This window comes from Triturus cristatus, chromosome 9 (genome assembly GCF_964204655.1).
Source record: "Triturus cristatus chromosome 9, aTriCri1.1, whole genome shotgun sequence".
NCBI lineage: Eukaryota > Metazoa > Chordata > Amphibia > Caudata > Salamandridae > Triturus > Triturus cristatus.
Genome location: NC_140592.1, coordinates 529337879 through 529363647, shown reverse-complemented (window position 1 = coordinate 529363647; position 25769 = coordinate 529337879). Strand labels below are relative to the sequence as shown.

Genomic DNA, 25769 nt, shown 5'->3' with positions numbered 1-25769 from the left:
CTTTGCTGCTCCGAGGCAGTGGAACGACTCTCCTCTGCCTTAGCAGAGGAGCCGCCACTGACTAAGAGTATTCACTAAACCATGTCATAAGAATAGCCTTGAAAATGTCCTAAGAAATATTTTTGTGATCTCAAATGTGGCATCAGGGATGGCATAATTAATGACATCACTAATCACTAATGACGTCCTTAAAGATGCAGGTCATGCTCTTTGTGCCATATGGCCCTGTATGCACTGTGTTCATGCTCTGACCAAAGCCCATACATACAGATATACCTTATGGCTCTCTGTGTAGCATGCATGCTTGTGCATGCAACACAGTGCATGCCTGAACGCCATGTAGCGTACCTAGAGTCACCCTTCATATAGGTGTGCCTATGACCTTAAATGTGCCTATGACCTTATATGTATCATACTAAGTCAGTGGTTGTAACTCACGGCATCCTCAATTAAATAATTGTACTTTGGATCACGTTACTTTTGGCCACCTTTTATGAATATGCTGAAATCGTTCCAGAAAAAAATATACTTATTAGTAAGGTGAGCAAATTGTTCAAGGGAGAAAGATATAGAAGGTGTTCCTAAAGTTGAATCTCGTATTTAGATTTAGTGGGGAAACTTTTGACTAGGATATCCCAAAAACACTTGCCAGATGGACAAAGCACTCGGACTAGAGGTAAGTGTTCTTCAACTAGAATACTGTTTGGGTAAAGTGCGAATCCATCAAGCATTTTTGTTGGCATGAAAAAAGACGACCTGGGGTAAATAAACACGCCAATTTGGCAGCTGAGTCCTTGAACAGGTTTACTAAGAGAACATGTAATTTTAGCTGGCTGTATGATTGGCTAGATTTGCTGAACATTGCTCTTCTGGCAGCCACTTTGAATTCTTCCAGCAGTGAACTCCATTCACGGAATTCATTCTGAAAATAAACAGCCATCTTGGGCTATGTTAGGGAAGGGTGGCCACACCCCATTGAGGATTTCTCACCAGGGAGGATTTGGGTACATCCCAAAGCAATACGAATGTGATTAGTTGGAGTTTGGTGGGGTGTTCGGGGTTCATGAACTGAATATGTAAATATGTGTGTGCCTGTGCCACCCCTTCCTAAAGAAGACGCATGCTGTATTTCTGTAAAAAATGTTCATGAGGCCTAATGGCAATGCCAAAATACTGAGCACATAACATAAGGAGCGTGACTCGCCATGATATGTATTGCTCAAGATAATTGATTTTAGCTTCACTGGTGATGTCCTAATAAATGTCACTAGAGATCGCAATGATGTAATTCATGAGATCACCTTTGATGCCAAGCGTGGGGTCGCAAGCCGTGGAGTGGGGTCGGCATGGTTTTTGGCAAATTTGAGTGTTTTTTTTTGTAAAACATTTTTATTGGCATTTGAAATGATTACATATATTACATCTATCATTGCCGATAATATTGGTGTACAAGTGATATCACACAGGTGTTTGGCAAATTTGAGAGTTATTTAGATTTTGGCTCATTATCATTATATTAATTACCATGACATTGAAAATAATGTGGCCCGATAATACATGTTATTTAGACCCAGATTCAGACATTCAATATTGCAGAGCAAAGTTAAAATCTTAGTATGGGCCCCTGCAATGAAATTTCACTCTGGCTCGGCTTAAAGAACCCATGTTTATACCTAATTCACATGAATGGCCAACAAGCCATGAACCTTTTATGTAGCTAGCCAGATAGTAAAATGCTCTTAAGAGATCCTTTGAACTATGGTTTCAGCCCGATAATGATAGCCACAAACCATGCCACAGAGCTTTCTCTTTGTCCATTATTTAATCGCCGTGTTTTCATCAAGGGTAAACTACACCTGAACCTCTAATTCTGCCCAGTTCCTAATGTTGGCTGCACTTTGCAGACAACAGCTTCAACAACCACTGCTTTCTACAGAATGTTTCTTAGAAAAGCAAAGGATATGTTTTTCTGCAATTCGAAATTCTTAGCAACATATATATTTTTCTCTTTTTTATAAAGGACCATATCACACTGCTAGTTAGTATTTATTCTCTAAAACTATAGTTCGTATTTAAAATCCTGAAGGAATTATGCTGTGCTGCACAACAGAAACTTACTCGAGAAATAAACTCCAAACTTTACACAAAGGAAGATTTAGCCTAACACGAAAGCCCTCTGGGGTTTATTATAAACCTTTACAGTGGGTTTGTGAATAAAAATTAGTGACAAACTAGGTCTTTTTTCTTTTTCACAAAAGTGTTGTAGTTCCGCACCGTTTGGTTAAAAGTACATTTACTTTTGTCTCTCCTGCTGTTCAATGGTCTACCTGCTGTGGGAGGGGAAGTCTCACAGAGTATTTCCTTTGTGTATTCTTTCTTTGTTTTTTTTTATTGCATTTTTTAATTGTTTTCATTGTATGTCTACTGGGGATGTCACTCCCTCGTAGGCAAATATGCCCCAATCCTACCGGAGTTGCCAAAGGGACAAGAGGGTTATTGTTGACCCCCCTTACTTTCTCCCGATTTGACCGCATTGCCAAGGAAAACATGGATTCAACCTTTAAAAGGAACAAATTCCAGAGCAGTTGCAAACGGATATGGTTCCCCAGTAGGTGGCAGAATGGTGCGCACTACTGTCCTGTTAGAAATAATGAACTTTGAGCCATTGAAGCTGTCTACAGGACCTCCTTCAAAGACGCATGGGACCGGTCCCCTGTTTGCAGTAGCATTCAGGATGCCGGGGCAGATATCAGCTGCCTGGTCCCTCTTGGGCTGTGCCATTTTACTGCAGCTGCATTCGCTGACAACATAGCCCCGGTAATTTTTTTTTTGTTAATGCAGATTCTACCCTCCCTTGAGAAAAGCACGGAGAGAAAGGAATAAATTCCCACCCGTGGTTAAGGTGGCATGACGAAAAAATACCTTGCCTGCCCTTGGCAAGTGGGAATGGTCTAAACATACCTGTGTTGCCATTGAGCAAGGTATGGAGGCTAAAAACAACCGTCTTGGAGCTTCAGCAAAGTTGGGAAGTTAAAAATTAAGAATTAGGGACAGCTCCCCTGCCATTGGGCAAGTTATAGATACCCGCCCAGCTCTATGGGAAGATATGGGAGGGAATGGAAACAAGACAAGGTTTGGGAAGGTTGAGGAATTTTTTTTAATATAGTGGCGCAAACACAACACTCTACAGCCACCCGGCAAGGGTGAGGAGGCTCCTTTTTTACACCCTGACCCTGTGCCAACACCAGTGTCCCTTCGCAATGTTGGAGAAGCTAGGTGGATCTGAGCTTCTTCTGGATTGATTTCTCTCAGGCTTGTATGACAGGCACTGGAAAGAGCTTCTTGAACATTGAAGAAACTGTACATAACTGGTGCATGCTGAATAAGCACTAAGGGGCAGATTTACCATTGAGTTATGTCGCCCTTGTGCCACACAAGGGGGCGCAAGGGCGACATAACTACTAAGTCAGATTAATCAAGCCACGCAAAGCCACCTTGCGTGCCCTGAATGGCTTGATAAACCTAGAGTAACGCAGCGCAAATCACTGCGTTGTGTTACTCTTCCCCAGGAAGGGGTGCCATAGGTGGAGCATGGGTGTTCCCACGCATCCACCCATGGATTTTGGCTCATTTCCAGATTTACCATTATTGGCAGACCTGAGACTGCGTCAAAATGTTACGCCTCCTCAGGTGAGGTGTATCGACGAGAAGTATCTTTATTTCTTCTTGTTTTTTCCTCTTTTTAAGTGTGCTGCATTGTGCAGCACACATACAAAGATGAAAATTCATCATAGAAGTCCCTTCTGGACCAAAAACACTCTTGTCTGCAATGCAGGCACACTTGCACCACGGCGCAAGGGTGCCTGCATTGCCGCAAGCAGCACATTGTGGGCCAGCGCAAGGAAAGGTTAGAATTGCGCCATATCATGGTAAATACAGCACATTCCTGCCCTTGCAGCACAGCAAGGTGGCTTACTGCTCTGCCTGAAATTATAAATCTGCCCCTTATTCTTTTGCTAATAAATCAAAAATGGGTGAGTGAAAATACATCAAACCAAACCAAGGAAAAGAAATAGGGACAAGTACCTCATGTCTGCTAATCTTGGTGTGCTATGTGTACTATTGTGTTTTTTAATTTATGACTAAAATATCGTGTGGGGATTTCCCAGTTGAATGGAAACAAATAATGGTTTTTGGACCCCCCCCCCCCTTATAACTTCTTCCCCTTTAATCATACTGCAACAAATTGGTAGGATACAAACAGAAGATTGTCAGGTGTTTTCTTTTAATGCAAAATGATGAAAGAAGGAACAGTGTTATTAACAATGCAAAATTGAGTTTTCTGTGGAGTGCTGTGTCAAACTTAGTTACAGACGTATGAGGCAGTCACTGTAATTATCTGTATAAGGCCTCGATGATCACAATGTTATGTTATGGCAGTTTATAGAGCGCCATGGTTACTCAATACGGAGTGTCCCTGTGCTGGATTCCGTTCAGAGGGTGAAATCATGATAGAGCACAATAGAATAAAGATACTCCATTAAGCTAAACTTTTCCTAAACAACCAAGTTTTAAGTTGCTTCCTAAAAGTTGCTTATAATAGCTCCAGTCTGAGATAGGCGGATAGAGAGTTCTACCTCTTAGCTGCTATGTACCTTAAGGAGGTATCTCCGAGATGTTTCCTATTGAATTTAGGAATGCAGACCAGTCCTGTTCCAGCTGATCTCAGGCTGCACGTGGGGTGGTAATAGTGTAACATGCGGCGAAGATATTTCAGGCTCTTGCCCTGTAGTATTCTGTGGACATAGCATAGGGCTTTAAAGGAGATCATCTCCTCAATCGGAAGCCATGGCAAAATCTCCAGAGCGCTATCAGTTGGGGCGAGTCTAGGGATGTTTAAAAGCATCCGAGCAGCCGCTTTTTGCACCCGCTGGAGCATATATATGCTTCTCTTTGGTGCCCCCAGTTATAGGACATTGCAATAGTCCAACCTGGATGTTACAAGCGCCTGTACCACTATCTTCCTAGCATTGTCCAGAGTGAGTCCTAGGATTTTTTTCATCATTTTTAAAATCCCGACGCAGGTGTCAGTGAGAGCTATACTCTGATCAGAGAATGATAGAGTGGAGTCAAACCAGACTCGAAGATTTTTAACTTTCTGACTCGGAGAGGGTGGCGATCCCAACAAGCCGGGTCACCATCTCGAAGACCAGATGTAGGGTTGTTTTCCTGCCACTAAGATGTCGGTTTTGCTGCCATTATGCCTAAGGCAGCTATGTTTCATCCAATTAGCTATGTCCTCCAGGCAGAGCTTGAAATCCTCAGCAGTTTTGCCTTTGTCCTGGGCCAGGGTAAGGATCAACTGTGTGAGGGCAAAGGATTTGTACGTATATCTTTCACCAAACCAATGTATTATATATATATGATTTTGTCTTCTAAAATGGATGGCATGCTGTAATGGCTTGAAATACCACATAGACCAGTTGTGACTAAGCAGCAACAAGAATGATTTCTAACCACTGCTTGACACAGATGGAAAACTTCAAGGTAATAATTATAACTTTGTACAACTTCTTATATACAGAAAACCAAATTGGTACTTAAAGCAAATTTTTATTCAGCTATAAGCACCATCATATCATTCTCCACTTATCCTGCCTGACGGTGAGCAGAGGGCAGTTTAGCCAAATCGCTCCTTCTACATTTTGCGCCTCATTTATGGGGATTTGGCATAGGGCAGCACAGCAAGTCACCGTACTGCGCTGCTCTACATCAAAGGGAAATGCCAGGAATTCACCATACTTATCTAATACGGTGCATTCCTGCCCTTTCCCCCAGTGCTGGCACGTTTCGGCAGCCTACCTTCAGCGCAGGCACCTATGCACCATGGTGAAATGGTGAATCTGTTGCCGGCAGGATTATTATTGTGCAGGAAGAGGCACCTTCCTGCACAAAAACAACTCTGGAAGGCTTTTTACTCTCTTTAAGTGTGCTGCACAATGCAGCACACATGGAAATAGGAAAAAACGAGCAAAAATAAAGTAATTTCTGCCCGTTGGGCCCCGCCCCCCCTGGGGTGGCGCACATCCCCAGGTTTACATGGTTTTGTAAATCTGGTGGACTGTAAAAATCCATGGGTGTTGCATGGGAACACCCACCACAATGCCCATGGAATGCCTCCATAGAGCAGAGTAAGGCAACGGAGCTATTTACGCTGCCATGCCTCTCTCCACATCTATGAAGCTATTCAAACCCACGCAAAGTGGCTTTGCGTGACTTCATAAATATGATTTTGTGATTTGGGCCGGGGTAGCATAATAAAAAGTAACGCTACGGCAGTGCAATAGGCTAATAAACATACCTCTTAAAGTGCATGTAAATAAAATCTGCAGATTTTCGTGAGGGAGGAGCACTGCAATTACTAGTCCTAGCTCAGTCAAAGGCCTCTTTACTCTGCTGCTGAGTAGACAGGTATTGGGTGGGGAAAGTGGACAAGCCTGTCACTCCTGCATCCCAATTTGAGTGGAGCCTCATGAGAGCTGCATGGTTGAAACAGGCCCGCCAGCATGAGGTATATTAAGTCAGAAGTGGAGTGAAAAATGACCTGAGCCTCTGTGTATATGTTCATATGGATATGTGTATGTGTGTGTATTTTGTGGACATTCTTGATAACATGTGGGCCATCACTTTGTTGAAATGGCCAATCCATGATGTTTTTGGCCATTCTTGGCAACCCATGCTAACTTTCACTACCATTGTAGGGGTCTGTCATTCACATATGTATGGGCATTCCTGCGACATTCTGGCTATCAATGAATAATAGTAGCCAATCAGGGACTTAATTTGTGAGCATTCTTGCCAATACACTGGCTCCATCTGTGTAATAGTAACCCATGAGTGACATATTTATAGAGATTCTTGGTTATATGCGGGCTCTCTGTTTAACCATGACACATAAATGACATATCATGGTCCTTATTGGTGGCATGTTGGTTTGAATCCAAACTCTTAATAGGAGCAGCCTATGTCTGTCATTGGCAAACTGTAGGAGTTCTTGTGAAAATTCTGGATATCCCTAGCATACTGGTAGCTACCAGTGCTTAATTTGAGCCAGTGGTTTCCGGCGTATGCCTAGACGTGGGTCCCTTGCTCACTTTGTCACTGGATTCAAGCTAGCCTGGCTGATGAGGGGTGTTACCCCGAAACCAGTCCCAGGATGCTTGTTTCCGGTCCAGGGAATACCTGGCTTGACAGTTCGGGCTGGACTGTTCTCATGAGGCACAGGGTCAAGATTGATTTGCAGATAGCTGGGTCTGAACTGGGATGGTGAAGAGAGCTAAAGAACGATGATTGATCCAACCCAGATCTGTGACTGGGGGTGAGTGTCTGAAAAGTTTCAGCGCTCCGTCCATCCTCTCCTTGTGCTTGCTTTGTTCACCCTAATTTGGCATGATATGCCCAGACGTGGGTCCCTTGCTCATTTTGCCACTGGATTCAAGCTAGTCTGGCTGATGAGGGGTGTTACCCTGAAACCGGTCCCAGGATGCTTGTTTCCAGTCCAGGGAAGACCTGGCTTGGCAGTTTGGGCTGGACTGTTCCCATGAGGCACAGGGTCAAGACTGATTTGTACATAACTGGGGCTGAACTGGGGAGGTGAAGTGAGCTAAAGAATGATGATGGATTCTACCAAGGTCTGTGACTGGTGTTAAGTGCCTGAAAAGTGTCAGTGCCCCGTCCATCATCTCCTTGTGTTTGCTTAGTTCGCCCTAAGTTGGCAGGGGTTGCCTAGACGTGGGTCCCTTGCTCACTTTGCCACTGGATACAAGCCAGCCTGGCTGATGAGGGGTGTTACCCCAAAACCGGTCCCAGGATGCTTGTCTCTGGTTCTGAGAAGACCTAACTTAGCAGTTCAGGCTGGGCTGTTCCCATGAGGCACAGGATCCAGACTGATTTGCATAGAGCAGGGTCTGAACTGGGGTGGTGAAGTGAGCTAAAGATCTGTGACTGGCGGTGAGTGTCTGAAAGGTTTCATTGCTCCGTCCATCATCTCTTTGTGCTTACTTAATTGTTAGCACCAGCATTTAAGAGAGTCTGCCACATGGTGGCCATGTTTGCTAATTTAGTGATAAGCATCACAAGAGTTGTGTATTAGTTATATATACATTAAAAATGACTAATACCTGCCACCCAAGCCATTCTTACAGCTTTGGGAGCCTGCAATAGTATGAATTATCACACTTGTAGGAGAGTGATGGTTAGTAGTTGTTTTGGTACTTTAATTGGCAGAGCTGGCAGGGACAATGGGTGGTTCAAGCTGCAGTGGCCTCCTGACGAGGGCCCTGGCACCTATAGTTTTACAAATTAAGCACTGGTTGCTACAATTATTCACATTTCTTGCTGATGATAGCTGGCCATAAATGTAGAACCAGGACATATTTTATAGAAATGTATCCGAATGATTAATGAATGTGACTAGGTGATATTTGGGGACCAAAAATATATGTACTAAAAACTGATAATCTGCTATCTCAGGACATAAAGGCTGTTCATGAAAATAGTGTTTGGGGAATTGAATTAATGTATCCAAAATTAGCATATTATATTACACGGTTAAATGTCTGTATAGAAACTGGCAAACTAATGTTTTAGACAGAATGATTGTATTACTGAAATATATTCACAGCTTACATCTGAGCTATAATTCCGGCTGAGTTCAGTAGATTTATTGCTGAATTGGGTTCCTTGATGCCAGAGGGTAATTACTGCTGTGTTTTTATGTCATTACTTGTGAGGAGGCATTTCACCATTAGCTTTATTGGTAAAGCTACTAATATATCAGCACTACTGCTGTCAGAGCCCTGGGCATGTACACTTAGTATAGCATGTCGTTTGTTTGACCTTCTGATCTCTCTGTAATTTAGACACAGTATTACTGTATGACTCTCCAAGATATGTCTAGCTCCCCAGTCTAGGGTATGTGATTATGAATTATATGTAACTTTTTATTAGCTCACGTAGGTCCATAAGTTGTGACTGAGAATCTACTTAAAATAGACTGGATGACTCACCTTGCCTTTTGATCGACGCGGGAATCATTGTCTGACCTTTCCTGCCTTTCCTGCACAAGCTCCTCGCCGGACCCGCTGCGCGGCTCCCGCAGCGCCCATTGAACACCGTAAGGGCGGTCTGGAACTGGGGTTGCCTCAACCGGGGTGAGCGTCATTGGACAGGGCTGCGAGCAGCAGGGGACTCCATTGTCCAGAAGTCCCTGCGAGCCCTATTGCCTACACCTGGGCTGCTCTCCCTGGACGACACGCCCCCTGCTTAGCTGCGAGTTAAAGCGGAGCACCAAGCCTTCATCCTTGGGACTCACCTTGCCTTTTGATCGACGCGGGAATCATTGTCTGACCCTTCCTGCCTTTCCTGCACAAGCTCCTCGCCGGACCCGCTGCGCGGGTCCCGCAGCGCCCATTGAACACCGTAAGGGCGGTCTGGAACTGGGGTTGCCTCAACCCGGGTGAGCGTCATTGGACAGGGCTGCGAGCAGCAGGGGACTCCATTGTCCAGGAGTCCCTGCGAGCCCTATTGCCTACACCTGGGCTGCTCTCCCTGGACGACACGCCCCCTGCTTAGCTGCGAGTTAAAGCGGAGCACCAAGCCTTCATCCTTGGGACTCACCTTGCCTTTTGATCGACGCGGGAATCATTGTCTGACCCTTCCTGCCTTTCCTGCACAAGCTCCTCGCCGGACCCGCTGCGCGGGTCCCGCAGCGCCCATTGAACACCGTAAGGGCGGTCTGGAACTGGGGTTGCCTCAACCGGGGTGAGCGTCATTGGACAGGGCTGCGAGCAGCAGGGGACTCCATTGTCCAGGAGTCCCTGCGAGCCCTATTGCCTACACCTGGGCTGCTCTCCCTGGACGACACACCCCCCTGCTTACGTACTTCCCGAATATAAGAAGCAACGCTACCGCAGCGCGGGAGCGCCCGGGGCTAAGCCCGGGCAAAGGGCGTGCCGTCTGTGGCCGTCAGGGGCCGGAGGAGGCCGGGCCGGGCTATACTCTGTTCAAATCGTGTCTTTGACTTTGGAGTGGTGAGTGTACCACTATCCTTGACCTATAGTGAAGCTTGTTATTAGTGCATAGATAATTAAAATGTCGAAATGGAAATCTGGGGACAAGTTGGTGGGTACTCTGGACGCTTTCCTGGTAAGAGCTGAATCTGTGCTGGTCCACGAAATTGAGGCCACGGAGCGGAGATTGTCTCTAGACCCTAGGCTGCTTGGAGGGGGGGCTATCCCTGCTGACCCTCCACATGCCTCTAGTTCACCACCTAAAGCTACTGATACCACTAACAAGAACAAGACTCCCACCCATAGCCAAGTTCCCATGTCTATCGAGCATTCCCCCATTCCTACTATCCATATTAACCCGGCTAGTCCAGTCAGGGTAAAGACCAGGGGGATGAAAGCTGTGGGAAGATCAGCCAAGGTTCCCCAGAATAAAACAAAGAAGGGACGTAGTACAACTAAAACTAAAAACACACTTGCCAAAGTCCCGACCGAGGCTTCTGTTCATGGTGGATCTAACTCTCCCCCTATAGATATCCAGCCTAGCGACCCTCCTGTCATTAATTGCTCCCTGTCCAAAAGGGAATTTATCAAATTATTAGAAGAAAACCTTTCCGCCATTTTGGAGCCGCTCTATAAACGCTTGGATTTGGTCGATCGCAGGCTAGCTAAGATGGAGGAGGCCTTAGATCATATGCCCCCAGTATCTACATTACAGCCTCCTGCGCAAATTTTAGCAGGGGTTACCCCACCACCGACAGACGACAACTGTAGTAATCAGATGGGTGCCACGACGCGTTCTATCAAACTGGTGGGCGTGGCAAGGAATGCGGGGGATGTAAGAACTATCGTGCCAACAGATAGATCCAATGCAGAGGGCCCTCCCAATAAAATACTCTTGGCTTCTAGGAGTAGTTGCGGCCAAATATCCAGCAACAACTTAGGTGACCATACGAGGCACCCCTTTTTACACTTGCCCCCCCAAGCTACTCCCTACACCATTGTCTTGGCAAATGTTCCTTCCCTACCAATGGACTCCCAAGAGCATTGGTCATCCCTAAGGAATAAGGCTCTACATTATCTGAATAAAAAGACCGGCATTGGGGACAGGCTGTATATGGACTTCAAAATGGCTAGAAGGATCGACTGGGTGGGCTACTCGGACAAAAATCTAGCCGGGGATTGTGTGGTCCTAAGTTTTAGGTCGCCAGGACTGGTAAATCATATACTCGAGATTGTCGCCAATGCTCCTAATGATTGGCTGTCCATTAGTATTCTACCGCTAGGCTATTTCTACAAACAGGAGGTGGCTATGCGACATAGAGGTGTCCAATTTTACAAGGGAGCTGTCCATAGACCAGATTCCCGTATCGAGCTTAACAACCGGTTTGAGGTCTTATCCTCCTTAGAAGACATTGACTGACAGAGGTTGGGTGGTCTGGGGTATACTATGGAAGGTGATACTGGAACTGCTATCGACTCTGCTGCACTCCAACAAGTTAACTCGGTTGTGTTTGATGTTCCAATGGAAATTCCAATTTCACCCACAATGCAGTTAGGCAGCCCACATGTAGTGCCATCAACCCCTGATGGGTGTCCGATTAACCCTGGATTCAAGGGTCCCATGACCATTGCTTCTTGGAATATTGCTGGGCTGGAATCCAAGACTGGCCTAGCAGATTGGTCATCATCAATTGATGAAGTTGACATCTGGGCATTCCAAGAAACATGGGCAGTGGAGAACATCTTCCATGCAGGTTATTTACATTTCTAGAAACCTGCAACCAGGGGACATAGAGGGCGACCGGTGGGAGGTTTAACTTTTTGGGTTAGGCAAACTAGGGGGGTTACTATTGAAATGATTCCCCTTGAAAACCCTGACATTCTGGGTATTAAAATCAAACTCCAGTGTGGCCCAAGTTTATTTGTTTTTAATATATATTCTAGGGGTCAAGTGGGTGGGAGGAGTTCCCAAGTTATTTCTGTACTTGAGACCTTTCTAGCGGAAAGCCCCTCTAATGATAACACCATTATTATGGAGGATTTTAATACTTGCTTTGAACCACTGGACAGTGAGGATGGTATGTTGAGTGAGGAGGAAGACGCATTTTGGGGCGTTCCACAGCTGAACTTACTGCCTGTTAAGAAATGGACGGAGGCAGCGCTCCAGGCAAAAGGGCTGTGTTTGGAATGGGGCTTCAGAGCAGTTAATGGTAGGACTAAATCTGACGCCCTGGGTGTAGCGACGTTTGACAACGGTCGCACAAAAAGTAGGATTGACTATATATTGGTCAATTTGGAAATCTGGCACATAGTGCTAGATATGGTCGTTCAAATCCTTATTGAAAGCGACCATAATCCATTGGTTCTCTCTCTAGATATCCAAGGTTTCAACCCCCCGCTTGTTGGGAATACAAATAGCCGTGGAGTCCCACTAACATTGGGAATGATTTTAGGCGGGTTAAATGGGCCAAGGTGGCTCTTGATGAGGCCAAAGTCCTAGAGATTAGGGCCCTGGTTGTAAGAGCTCTAGGAGAAATCAACAAATGTAGCTCACAGGACATTCTTAATATTAAAGTGCCACTGATTCACAAGGAGCTTACTAGTAAGCTGAAGACCTACTTCATTAATACCAAGCCCATGAGGGCTAATTCAAAATTTGATCCAACATCCTGGTATAATGAGCTATGTAGGTCCACACATAAAGCCCTGTTGTCCGCTATTAAATCTAGAAATTATGCTACAATTAAACAGGCCCGGCTCTCGTATAAATCCACGCTAAAGCAGGCTAAAAGAGAGTGGGACGAGGGTCGTTGGAAGGATCTGCTCGAAGCCTGCAAAGGCAGGAATATGTCCCACTTCTGGGATCTATTAAAGCGGGGGAATGGACAGAGGACGCTAGTCCCCAATAATAATGTGGACCCACACCATTGGGTCGCCCATTTTGAAGCCCAATACCAGCAGAGCTCTGAGCGGGTGCCACTTGCTCCTGTTATAGCCATTGATGTTCCCCTAAGGTTTAGTATTAAGGAGGTGGAGGCGGTGTTGAAGAACATCCCGAGTGGTAAAGCACCCGGTCCTGACTGCATCCCAGCGGACCTGTTTAGGCAGGATCACGATCTCTGGGCCCCATATATAACAAACCTGATGAACTCATTGGCAGGGGGAACTCCATTCCCCATTTCTTGGTCCGGAGCAGAAATAATCCCAATTTTTAAAAAGGGAGATCGTTCTGCACCGGGCAATTATAGACCAATTAGTCTCATTGATGCGTTGCAAAAAATTATTGCTCGAGTCATTCTCGGGAGAATCCACACTTGGATGGCTGAAGGAGACATATTATCAAACCTCCAAGTAGGGTTTCGGGCCCACATGGGAACATTGGACCAGGTCTTTAAATTCGTTTTAATCTACTGGAAGGAGGTCTTTCTGAGAAAGGGGCTTATTTTTGCAGCATTCGTGGACTTAAAATCCGCATTCGATCTTGTCCCAAGACCAAAACTCTGGGACGTGCTGTTAAGGTTAGGGATGTCTAAGGAACTAGTCGATTTTGTGATCAAGCTCCATAGCTCCAATTATACCCAGGTTCGCTGGGGGAACCCGGGAGAGGTTACAGAACAATTCAAGGTAGAGAAAGGAGTCCGCCAGGGGTGCGTTTTAGCACCAACACTGTTTTCATTGTTTATAAATGGGGTCGTTCGGTTTTTTGAAGACCACCCCACTGATGCCCCAAAATTGGATGGCCAAAGGGTGCCCTTGCTCATGTTCGCTGATGATACCTTGAATTTATCTAAAACACGGCAGGGTCTGCAGCGGGCTTTATCCCGCTTCGAGGCCTTCTGCAGCGAACATGAGCTCGAGGTAAACGTAGTGAAAACAAAATTTATGGTTCTCCATGGGGCAGGAGATGTTTTGGCCAAAGTTTTAATGGGTGGGAAGCCTCTGGAGCAGACCAAAGTTTTTACCTATTTAGGTATCACCCTGGGCGAAAAGTTGAGTTGGACCCCACAGATGAAGCTTTTGGCTTTGAAACATTCCCAGCTAGCAGGAGCCCTTCTAAGGGAGCACAGGCTCTCTTTAACTAAGCCAGTGGCACCAGTTATTAAGCTGTATTCTTTGAAAATAGTCCCTGCCATCTTATATGGCGCTGAGATTTGGGGGTGCTGCAATTTGTCCGATTTAATCCTGGCCCAAAATAAATTCCTAAAATCAATTGTAGGCCTCCCACGATCGACTCCTCGAATCCCTCTATTGTATGACCTAGGGTGTAATCCCATTGAGGACATTGTACAGCTCAGAATGGTCCTCTTCTGGAGAAGGTTATGGTCTACCCCTGAGTTACATCACTTCGCTAAGGCATTACTTGAAGTAAGGGGGTAGGACCACTCAAATAAGATCTCATGGCTGAAAAATGTCAAAAATCTCCTTATTGATATAGGAATGAGGGATTTCTGGGTATCCCCGGACATTGTTGCCACCCCATCTAAGACCGATTTAAGAGCAGCATATTGGAGTCTAGTAAAATGTAGGAGATATTCTACTCTGGTGGGCTCTCCATTGACCAGAGCTTTTTGAGATTTTAAGGATGAACCATCCCTCGAAATATATTGGGATTTGTTCACTAAACCTCGATCGTAGGCTGTATCATCAGTTTAGGGTAGAAACGCTCCCACTCAGGAAATTCACCAGTAAATGGAAAACTGGTACGGGAGATAGGTGCCCTTTCTGCCCTGACTGTATCGAAGATATAAACCACCTTTTCTATGTTTGTCCAGCCTACCACTCAGCTAGGGGCATGTGGCTCAAACCCCTGTGTAGATCTCTTTGTACAACCTCCGCTATGATCGCCAAACGTCTATTGAAAATTGGAGACAACGAAAGCATCACAATAGGGGTCGCTAAGTTCCTAAGCTGGTCTTGGGCTATTCGTGAAAGAAATTGTGGTTTACAGTAAACCTGTTTATTTTATTTAGATGGAGTTTTATGGTCCTTTCAAATTTTAAATGAATTATCGTTGTGTATAATTATGTATTTTATGATACTTTATTATGGTCACTGTATCTAATATAGTTTTTATTGTATATATGTCTTTCAAGATGAATAATCATAATAAAGACTCTTTTGACTGACTAACTGACTGACTGACTGGATGGAAAAATGAAGTGAAGTGAGTTGCTAAAATCATTTTGAAAAACAATAGACCTTGTGACCTTTCATACCCATATTTTACTAGCTGCATATAAATTATCCAAAAAAGTCACCTTTTAGGAAGCATTTTGTTAACAAATCTACAGTAATACCTATAGTTGTCAAGGTTTTCTAAGGGTAGGCAGGGTCCCACTGCCGCAAGGGAAGGGAAGGCTTATATAGAACACCAAAAAGGTATTAAAATACTTTTAGAGCCCTTCAGAACTTCTGGATTTGTAAGAAATTGGTGTGAAAATTGTGTTGCAAAAGACACTTTTTGGTCCTGTTTTTCTTTGACAATTATCTGGAGAGAACTCCCACTTGAAGCCGGAAAGGAGGTGGAACTCACCTCCCCTTTTTAACTGCTTTAGCAGCCAGTAGGACTAACTGGCAAGGCAAGTACTGTGAGAAACTATTTTTATTGCATAACATTAGTTACTTGATGTTTTTCTTTTTGATTTAAACAGCAAAATAGAGACTCCACTGGTATATTTTGATCTATAACAATGAAATACACTCAGCAATCTCATTAATCATGTTATGTTTCTTTGCGAAGGAACCTGAAGAAGAAGTATTACCCCCCAAGAAATGGCCAACGGTTGATGCTTCCTATTATGGTGGCCGAGGAGTTGGAGGCATTAAAAGGATGGAGGTTAGCACTTTTCGCTTACTTTTACAAGTTGGATCAAGTGAAAAAATGTTAGTTTTGTGCTGGAAATCAAATGATGTTATTGTTTGATTTGTTACCAGGCACTACAGTCTCGTGCGATTCTTAGGAAAGGCACAGCAAACTCAGATCCCCTCTATAGTGCCCTAATTTCTATATTTCAGTTTTGTTGAAAGGGCACTCTTGGTTCCAGGTTGGATCCAACGTCACCTCTAATAGTTGCAAATGGTTTGTTGGAGGGTGCTTTCTCCTTGTCTTTCCTATGATTTCTTGCTTACATTAAACTGTGCCTCACAGTAATGCATTTATGTTGTTCTTTCATTCATGCACAGATCATGTTTATCAACAACTCAATACAATTGAATTAAATAATATTTTGTATAATAGGAACACATTTCTAATTGCTATTTCCAATGATCGTGTTATTTTGATGATTTTCGCATTGGATGTACAGCTTTTGGTCACAGTTCTCTGCTGCTTAGCCAATAAGCATTCCAGCCCCTGAAGCCTGCAGGCCTTGGGCGTCCTGAAGCCTGAAATGGAGTGCAAGATTTAGACAAATGTACAAGTTTGATAATCAATTCACAGGCGAGGTCTGTCACACTTTGTGTTTCCACTGCACATGTGAAATCGGCTTATACTGACAATGCAGTGGTGAGGTGAATGATACCTGATTTCATCTTGCAAAAGACAGAAAGATTGATCGGAATCTCTGCATGCAAGTGATTATTTAATTTGCTGGCATTACAAGATCATTATTGTAGTCTGTATGTGGGTACTGACTTGATTATCGGCCTCTAATTAGTTGATTGTCACTATGGCTTATGTACCTTTATTTGGTTGTTACCCTCTAGTGGGTATTGGTCATATGTGGCGTCCAGTTAAAGGAACTGTCAATTATCTGGAGGGGTAAATTAATACATAGCGGCCCAAAAGGTTCGGTTTTGTGGTATTGGTAAATTAGATTTGGAGGAATTAAAGACTTGTAAAATAATCACAATGCCGGTATCTCTCTGTTTCAGGCTTTTTGGTGGAACTACCTCCTATCCGCTAGGAAAGTCCTGTTGTGTCAAAGGAGATACAATATCAGTTGTTCAATGACTTACTGGCATGTGGGGAGGCATGCAACTGTTGGTTACCTGAAATCTTGGGATCCCCTGACTAAACCTGTGAATTGTAAAAAAATGTTTCAGGATATCAGTCAGCATACCTTTATTTCACAAGTTGCTTTTTGTTTTATTTATTTATTTAATAAGAGTTCTGTGTAGCCCGACAAGACCCTTACGGGTGACAGGGCGCTTTACAGGACAAGCAAGAACAGGCAAATAATAATGAACAACAGTATAGTGCAGCCTGATATAATATGCATAACGTGACAAATATCATGTGGAAATAATAGCATACACAGATGGGTAGAAGAGAGATAAAAAAAACATAGTCCAATATAATTCACAATCTGAAGCGTAGTCAGAGTGGTGGAGGAACGTAGTGGACAAGAAGGAGCGATGTAGGAAAGGGAACAGAGCAAGGAGCAGGAGCTGGAGCAGTCAATCAAGAGGAGGGGGGAATGTCCTCAGTGAGTGGTGAATTTGTTGGATAATAGAATTTTTACTTTTTTCTTGAAGAGGGATGTGGATGGATTGCATCTGGTCTCGGGAGGGAGAGTGTTCCAGATTCTGGGGGCATTTCAGGAGAAGGATTGATTGTAAGTTTTCTTTTCTTAAATATTTGTAGCTTGAGTAGTAGGGAGATAGTACTTCTGGAAGTTCTATTACCACATGAGAGGACCCGTTTCTGGGCCTGATAGCAAGGGGTATTGTAGTGTAAAGCGTTATGGGTCATACATGCAATTTTTAGTTGGATCCTATTTTTTAAAAATTTATTTTACTGAGTTTTAAATAGCGCAACGTTGACCCGAAGGTATCGGGTATCAGAGCGCTTTACATAGCACCAGTTGCGTTACATGAGGACACATTCATTTTTGCTAGCCACGGGGAGATTAAGTGATTTGCCCAGAATCACAGGATGTTCAGCGCCATTGCTGAGACTCAAACCCCTTTCCCCAGATTCGAGGTCGACCGCCCTAGCCGTTAGGCCAACTCCTCTCCCAGTAGAACAAAGTTTTAAACTACATGGACCATAAATCTCTTATACACTGTGGTGATCTACATAGCAATGAACCTATGACTTCTTTTCATTCTCCATGTTAATAGGGAGAATAAAACATAGTAATGATAGCATACATTCAAAGATAGGACGATTATGGCATTGAATTGTGATCCTAGCTTCGCAGGGTAGCCATTTCAGGGATTGAAGGTCCGTGATCATGAGATTTTTTTTAGTGTGATGTGTCTAGCTGCTGTATTTAGTGTGGCCTTCAGAGGTCAAGTGGTGTTTTGGGAAGGCCTGCAAGGGTAATGTTGCCGGAATCTAGTTTTAGAAGTACAAGAGCTTGAACCACTCTTTTGAGGTCTGCCGGGGCAGGAAAGTTGTATGTTTCCTAAGAAGATGTAAGTGATAATTAGCAGCTCTGGTGGAGGCACTGATGTATTTTTGCATCAAGAGGGCTTTGTCTAGGGATATACCTAGGGATTTAGCAGAGTCGACGATGGTAGGTGATATGGGCGAGTTTGAGGATTTCCCTTAGGGGCTTCATGTAAATGTTAAACATTGTAGGGGACAGAGTGGAACCTTGGAGTACACCTAGCGTCACTGGAAACTGGTTGGAGAGACTGTGGTTGAGTGGAATGCACTTAGATCTTTTGTGAAGGAAGGAGGAGAACCATTTAAGAACGATGCCGAAGAGCTCCATCCAGTGCTCCAGATGGTTTAAGTAGGTATCATGATTGATAGCATCAAATGCCACAGACAGGTCACGTAAAATAAGGATGCACGATTCATTCTGGTCAAGTGAACGTAGAGCATTGTCAATGACGTGGATCTTGGCAGTTCCGGTGCTATGGCCTGGTCGAAAATCTGATTGGCATTGGTCAAGGAGTTGGAATTGGTCGATGTGTTTTTGAAGCTGTAAGTGTACACATTTTTCAAGGAGTTTGGCCAAGGTTGGGATGTTAGTAATGGGCGGTAGTTATTTGTATCAGACAGGTCTGAGTTGTTTTTTTTTGGATAGGAGTGACCTGGCCGCTTTTTAGGCAGTCATGTCTGAAACATTGAGTGAGTGAGGCATTGATTTTCATGGTCCAAAGAAGAATTTGGAGGGAAGGGTATCGTTGAAGGGGTTAGAGTACTTTAAGAGAGGTCAAAAGATAGCATATGTCACTTTCGTCTAAGGTTTTAAAGCCGAACCAGGTGGCATTATTTTTAGGTATGAGAGGGGGATGTGGGGAATAGAGGGGGGTCAAGTGGCAAGATGTTTAAAATTGTTCTGAATGTTGTTGGTGATTAGTGTGTTTTTTTCGGCAAAGAACGAGGCAAAGGTTTCACAGCTAGGAGGTGTTTTGTTGACTGAGATGGATTCGTTTTTCCTTATTGACTAGTTTTTGATGATCTTGAACAGTTTTTTGCGTTGGTTTGTTGCCATGTCTAATTGATTTTCTTTTTTCACAACAAGATTTTATTGTCAGCCAAAAGACGGCCGACAGGGCGTTGCAGAAGAACAGCATTAAATACATAATACAAAACTGATGTCGACATTTTGTATGAGGTTATGAGGTTATGAAATATAGAATCCTGTGCATAACAACCTGTCCTAATAACAAATAACAAAAGTGCCATCAAACTACAATGAGTATAGAGCGTAGAAGGTCCATCCAAAACTGAAAGGTCTACATCCCGACCATCTGTAGATCCCCACATATCAACTATGTTCAAATCACTCTGTTGGTGGATTAGGAATGGGCTCTAAGTAAATCCCCCAGTAATCCACCCATCTCTTCCATATCTTGGGATGTTTTTGAGGGCAGCCCTGAGCAGCAAAAATAGGTATCTCTAGCCCCACCCATGCAGAAATCTAGGTCCTTTTCCAGACCGCTAAAGAGGCCGGGGAGGTGTCTTTCAATTTTTTCGCGATGTCACGCTTTGCAAGTGTGAGGCCCAGTAACAGTAATTGTCGTTTGTACACGTTTCCCCCAATGTCATCTGTAATATGAAGGAGGGTCAATTTGGGCATGTAGGGGACGTCCCACCCCAGTACCCGTGGCAAACAGGTAATAACACCCTGCCAAAACTTCGAAAGAGATATACATGACCATACAGTGTGGAGGAAAGTGCCGTCGGCCGCACGGCACCTCAAGCAAAGCGGGGAGGCAATGAATCCTGCCCGCCATAGCCGATGCCTTGTGTAGTACACCCTGTGTAGGTATTTAAACTGTATGTATTGTAGTCGTGTTGCAATGGCAGCACTGCGTGGGGACGCAAGCACCTCGGTCCAATCTTCATCGTCCAATGGGCCTAGGTCAGTCTGCCAAGCCTCTTGTGTGTGGGAAAGTGTTGGGTGACTATTAGTGACAAGCGTACAATAGATTTTTGTAATCTTGCGTTCCCCCAATTCTCCCATGAACACCTTAGCCTCAAGAGGGCTGAACTCGGGTATGGACTCCAGTAATGCTAAATAGGGCGTAAAGGCATGACGGAACTGCAGCTATTTGTAGTATTGCGACCTAGGCATCGCATACTCTTGTTGCAGCTCCTGAAAGGACTTTAGAGTCTGTCCATGCAGGACATCTTCAACGGTGGAAATACCTATTTTATCCCATTCCCAAAAACCAGGGAGGCCAGTCAGTTGCGGCAGCAGACCGTTACCCCAGAGGGGAGTTTCTTGCGTTATTCTGCCCCACACCCGAGTTGCCGGAGAGTGCGCTTCCAGAGACTAAAAACCGTAGCAGTCGCCGGGGGCAATGCCTTCAGGGCAGCGCCCACTTATAAGGCAGAGTGCAAAAATTGGGTGCCCATAAGCCAGTACTCGACTGTATAGGCGGGATCTGACCTATCCGCGTACCACCAGTCATTTCAAATGAATAAGAGTGAGGCCGCATAATAAGCTTGAATATCGGGCGTTGCCAATCTACTGCAGTAGGTTGATTGAAAACAGGTCTTCAAAGCGACCTGGGCAGACCCATCTCCCCAGAGAAAGTGTCTGAGTGTAGCGTTGAGCTGTGTAAACCCGCTAGGTGGGATCAGGTAGGGATGATTTTGAAGCTGGTACAGTAGTCGAGGCAAGAAAACCATCTTAAAGATGGCGGATCTACCAAACAACGAAGGGAAAGATGTGATCAAACGCGAGTCTGCTCTCTGATCTGTACCCCCAGCGGTGCTAGATTTCTGTCCCAGGACAAAGGCTGCGAATCTGCCGGGATGACCCCAAGATATTTGAAGCCGTCGGACACCATCGTGACCTCCTTGGACCATGCACCAAGCTGTCCTGTATTACGTAAGGGCCATAGAAAGGATTTTTGGGGGTTCATATACAGTCCTTAGGTCTTGCCAAAGACCTGCACAATCCTGAGAAGTCAAGGCCAGGAACGATCCGCACGTGTAAGGAAAAATAATACGTTGTCCGCATACAATGCTATGCGATTCGACGTTGCCCCAGGCCACTCAAATCCCCAGTGCTGAGCGTCTATCCACACCCATGCCACAAGAGGCTCCATAGCGAGCGTGAAGAGGTATGGGGCAGCCCTGGCAGGTGACATGAGTTCAATATATCGCAAGAGACGAGGACCAAGATTAAGGGGTTCAACAGCGCAAACAGGTACGTCCAACTTGAAGAGTCAAACGCCCTATCTATGTTCGCCAGCAGGAGGGCAGCAGGTTCGCCCAAACTATCTACTGACGCAATGTCGTTATGAGCATGTCAAATGTTATGTCGCGTAGCGTGACCCGGCATAAATCCTGCCTGATCAGAATGTACTAGGTCAAGTACATGTGGAACTATACGATTGGCTATAATTTTGGCAAGACATTTTGCCTCAACATTAAGGAGAGATATCCGGCGACAAGAGGAGTGAAGTTCTCTGCATGTCGCCAATCTGCTAGAAGATACCGACAGTCGAAAGCGGCCTGAAGAGCGTCGAGATAAGGAGCCATAAGAAGGGACTGATATTTTTGATAAAATTCACCAGGGAAACCATTAGGGCCTGGAGCCTTACCTGAATACATCCCAGTGAGTGCCTCCTGGACCTCCTCATTCGTTATTGGGACATCAAGTGCGTCCCTAGTCTGGTCCGTGAGGGCAAAGGGAGGCAGGTCACCGATGAACTGCTGGACTAACTGTGGCAAAATAGTTTCACGAGGGGCGTACAGCTCTGCATAATAAGTCGGGAAGCTGGCGGCTACCTGGGACGGGTCTGTGAGCACATTTCCATGGGGATCATGCACACATGGGATAGAAACAGGGCGGAGCTCTCTCTGACAAAGGCGGTGGAGTAAGGCGCTCGATTTGTTGCCCCACTGATATATTCTGCTCCAAGTAGACAACCAGGCCACCCGGGCTTCATCCATTAATCCCGCGGCATACAACTGCTGGGTATATAGTAATTGTCTTCCCGAATCCTGTCTATTTACATCCCAACATGTGCGCCTCGCAACCACCAGCTGGGCCTCTAAAAGAGTCAGCCACTCCTGACGCAGTTTACGCTGCGCCATGCAATAAGCGATGTCTATCCCTTGCATTGTGGGTTTCATCGCCTCCCATACAATCACAGGTGAATCCACAGATCCAACATTGCGTAGAAAGTATTCTGTAAGGGATGTGTGTATATGTGACCGATATTTGCCATCCAGCAGGAGCCACGGTTAAAGGCGCCACCGGAATGGAGGTCGCATAGTGTCCAGTCTCAAGTCTATCTGTAACGGGGAGTGGTCAGAAAGGCCTCGGGCAGGTTTTTGGCTGCCGCCAGGCTGTGTGTATGTGCAGCTGATAAGAAGATGTGATCAATGCGGGAAAAGGAGCCATGGACACTAGAAAAGTAAGTGTAGCCCAGTGCATTGGGGTGCAGCCGTCTCCAAGAGTCCACCCAATCCAACCCCTGAAACAAGGCCCTGAGTTTAGACTCCTGGGTTTCGAATATCTAATTGATTTTGGAAGAAGGTTACTTTGGATATTCTAATGTGCCTAATGTAGGCACTGAATCTTTGTCGTAGGATTTTAAGGTTGGGGAGTGAGGAAGAGTGTCTCCATGCTCTTTCTGCAAGTCTGAGGTGACAACATTCATCATTAAGGCTACAATTAAACCAGGGATTGGATCTTTTTGATGGGATTCTCTTAAGTTGTTGGGGGCAAGGGTGTCAATGATTTTGGACATGGAGGTGATGTAATGGTCAGTGAGGTCCTAAGCATCTTGCATAAAGGGGAGTGGGAGCAGATTGTTGTTAGTGAGGGTCGACAAGGAGAGTGAGTTGATGTTATGGGTGTCACATACCCAGTGTTTGGCTTTCACTGGTTGACCTTCACATATTTTAAGTTGCCGTGAGAGAAGGAAGGTGATGAGAGGATGGTCAGTTGAGTCCCAGGGTAAGATGTTGTGGCTCAGGCTGTTACATGCTTGGATAAGGTTGAGGTCTTGGAGGACAAATTAAAACTGTTCACAAGAGGGTCACTGCGATTGTTCAAGTGAATGTTGAAGTCACCAAGAAAGATCTGGTTATTAAGGCCTTCATAGTTGAAAGAAATAACCTCCATAATATGTTCGATGAACGTATGGTTATCTCCAGGCGGGTGATAGAATATGTGAAGGGAGCAACATGAGTTTTCGTTAGTGGTGATGTGACTCTGAGGTATTTGTAGAAAGGGAGTGGCAGAGTATGTGATTGTTTTATCGAGAGAGAAGACCTAAATAAGCAGGCTAGGCCCCCACCAGAATGACCTGGGTGGTCTAATCTGATGATGTCATGACTAGGGGGAAATAGTAAGTCAAGGGTGGGAGCTGAAGATTTGTTCATGTAGATTTCTGTGAAAATGAGGATATCCAGGTCGTGGTTAAGAATAAGAGTGATATGTAAGCTGCATGTTTAACAGCAGACTGGCAATTAAGTAGTGCACATTTCAGGGTGGTTATGGAGGTCGTATGCGAATGTGAGATAGGAACTTGTTTGTGGTTCAATTTATTATTGTACCTAGTGCTAGGGAGTGACACCCTGAGAGGGTGAGTAATGAGAGACTCAATTTATTTTGCCGGTGAGGCTTGATCGGTCGGGGTGTGATTATAAGTGAAGGAAATTGAGAGTACTGTGCCACAGGTACAGAATTTAATAAAGTAATTCATTGTCATGTGTATGTCTGGCCAAATTGTTGCTTCTACAACGGATATTTTTCCCTTGCTCCTCTATCAAGTGGATACCAAGTTCCCCTACCAATTGAGATTTAAAGTGTGGTTTCCCCAGGGTGCGTGACAGAGTGAGCACCTTATAGTTCCTTGAAACTGGAAGCAACGTATTGGGATGCGATTGAAAAAGCTTGTTGAAAGCTGTGATATATCTTGTAGCCCGCTTAGTCATTTATGGCTGCAAAATTCAATGGCACTTAAAGGAACCTCTCCCTCTACATAATGTCCTAGTCCTGAAGAGGCCATTCATAAGATTTTACCACTGCCTAGGCGATATATTTTAATATGTAGTTTAGTATACCAATACAAGGCCCTGGCACTACCTCTAAAGCAGCTGATGCTTATGTTAACTTCATCTTGAAATCCAGTACCACTGCTGCCATATTGGCGGAACAAATCATTGCTGCCACGAGCATTGACAGAGATTTGCTAATACTAAAAGACATTATTACACATCAATTGTGGCAAAAACATACTCAACTTTTTCATGATGATTTTGAATATCAGAATTTCGGAAATGTGCAGGAAGAACTCGGTTACCCCAGAAGCCATCATCTTACAAGGGTCGAGAATTGTCCTACCAGAGAGTCTGAGAAAATAAGTTATTGAACTGGCCTATGAGGGACATCATGGAGCTGTTTCAACGAAACGTGCTCTACGTGACCGAGTGTGGTTCCCTCGTCTTGATGAAATAGTTGAAAAAGCAAAGCCCTATGGGTCCCCCAAAGGGTCCCTTTGGTGGAGATCTTTTTATTACGCAGTATGATGAGTGAGGGTGTGAGATTTTCAGTGAAGAGGGGTCGTGAGAGGAAGGGGAGTGAGTGAATGATTAAAACTGGCCAGGGGATACCATAACTTTTTTTAATATGTTGGTTCCCCTGTCTGGTTAAAAAACACATAGGTTATGTGTTACTGATTTGGTAATAATGTATACTAGTAACTATTAGGTCGAAATGTTTTAAGCCCTACGATGTTCATAAAGATCCTTGGTGCTTCCTCAGGACCAAAAACATTAGTGTCAAAATGTGAAATTCAAACAAACAAGTATGTTCATAAAGAGCCCCTGTTTTAGAAGTGAAAGAGCCGTCCCCCTTGTGTAATCTACAGGGTGGCGTCAGCTTGTTCTACCCACTTTTCTTGCGACCTAGAAAAATCAGGAGAAGATAAAAAACACACAGACGATACATACATAGACAGACATGAAAACATAGTTATTGTGTAGTTCTCAATGATGAGATGGTGGATGGCATCTCATCCAATTTATGTACTCTCTTGCGGAGCAGGAGATAGGTGCTGTGGGTGCCAAAATTGGATGTAGAATACATGTGCCAAATACATTAACTCTGTGCACACACTCACTGTTGTAGGTTAGTGTATGGTCTCCAAACGGAGTTCAAACTTGTTAGATTAGTTGGCGGTAAATATCATACTAATCATAGATTATCAGTACAGAGTATTGCACAAAACCTGAACCCCTACTGTCCACCTTAAATGTTTGGGAAAGCCAAAGGAACCAAACTACCACAATGGATCACGAAGAAATCTATTGACATTGATAAACTTCGC

At 44.6% G+C, this 25769-nt stretch overlaps 1 protein-coding gene across 1 annotated transcript in view; it reads left to right on the top strand.

The window, feature by feature from the left end:
- ANTXR2 (ANTXR cell adhesion molecule 2) overlaps positions 1 to 25769 on the top strand; it is a 670700-nt gene that overhangs the window by 585817 nt on the left and 59114 nt on the right. Inside the window, exon 14 of the mRNA XM_085625534.1 lies at positions 15811 to 15906. Within this exon, the coding sequence (XP_085481660.1) occupies positions 15811 to 15906 (96 nt within the window). The remainder of the gene's footprint in view (positions 1 to 15810; positions 15907 to 25769) is intronic.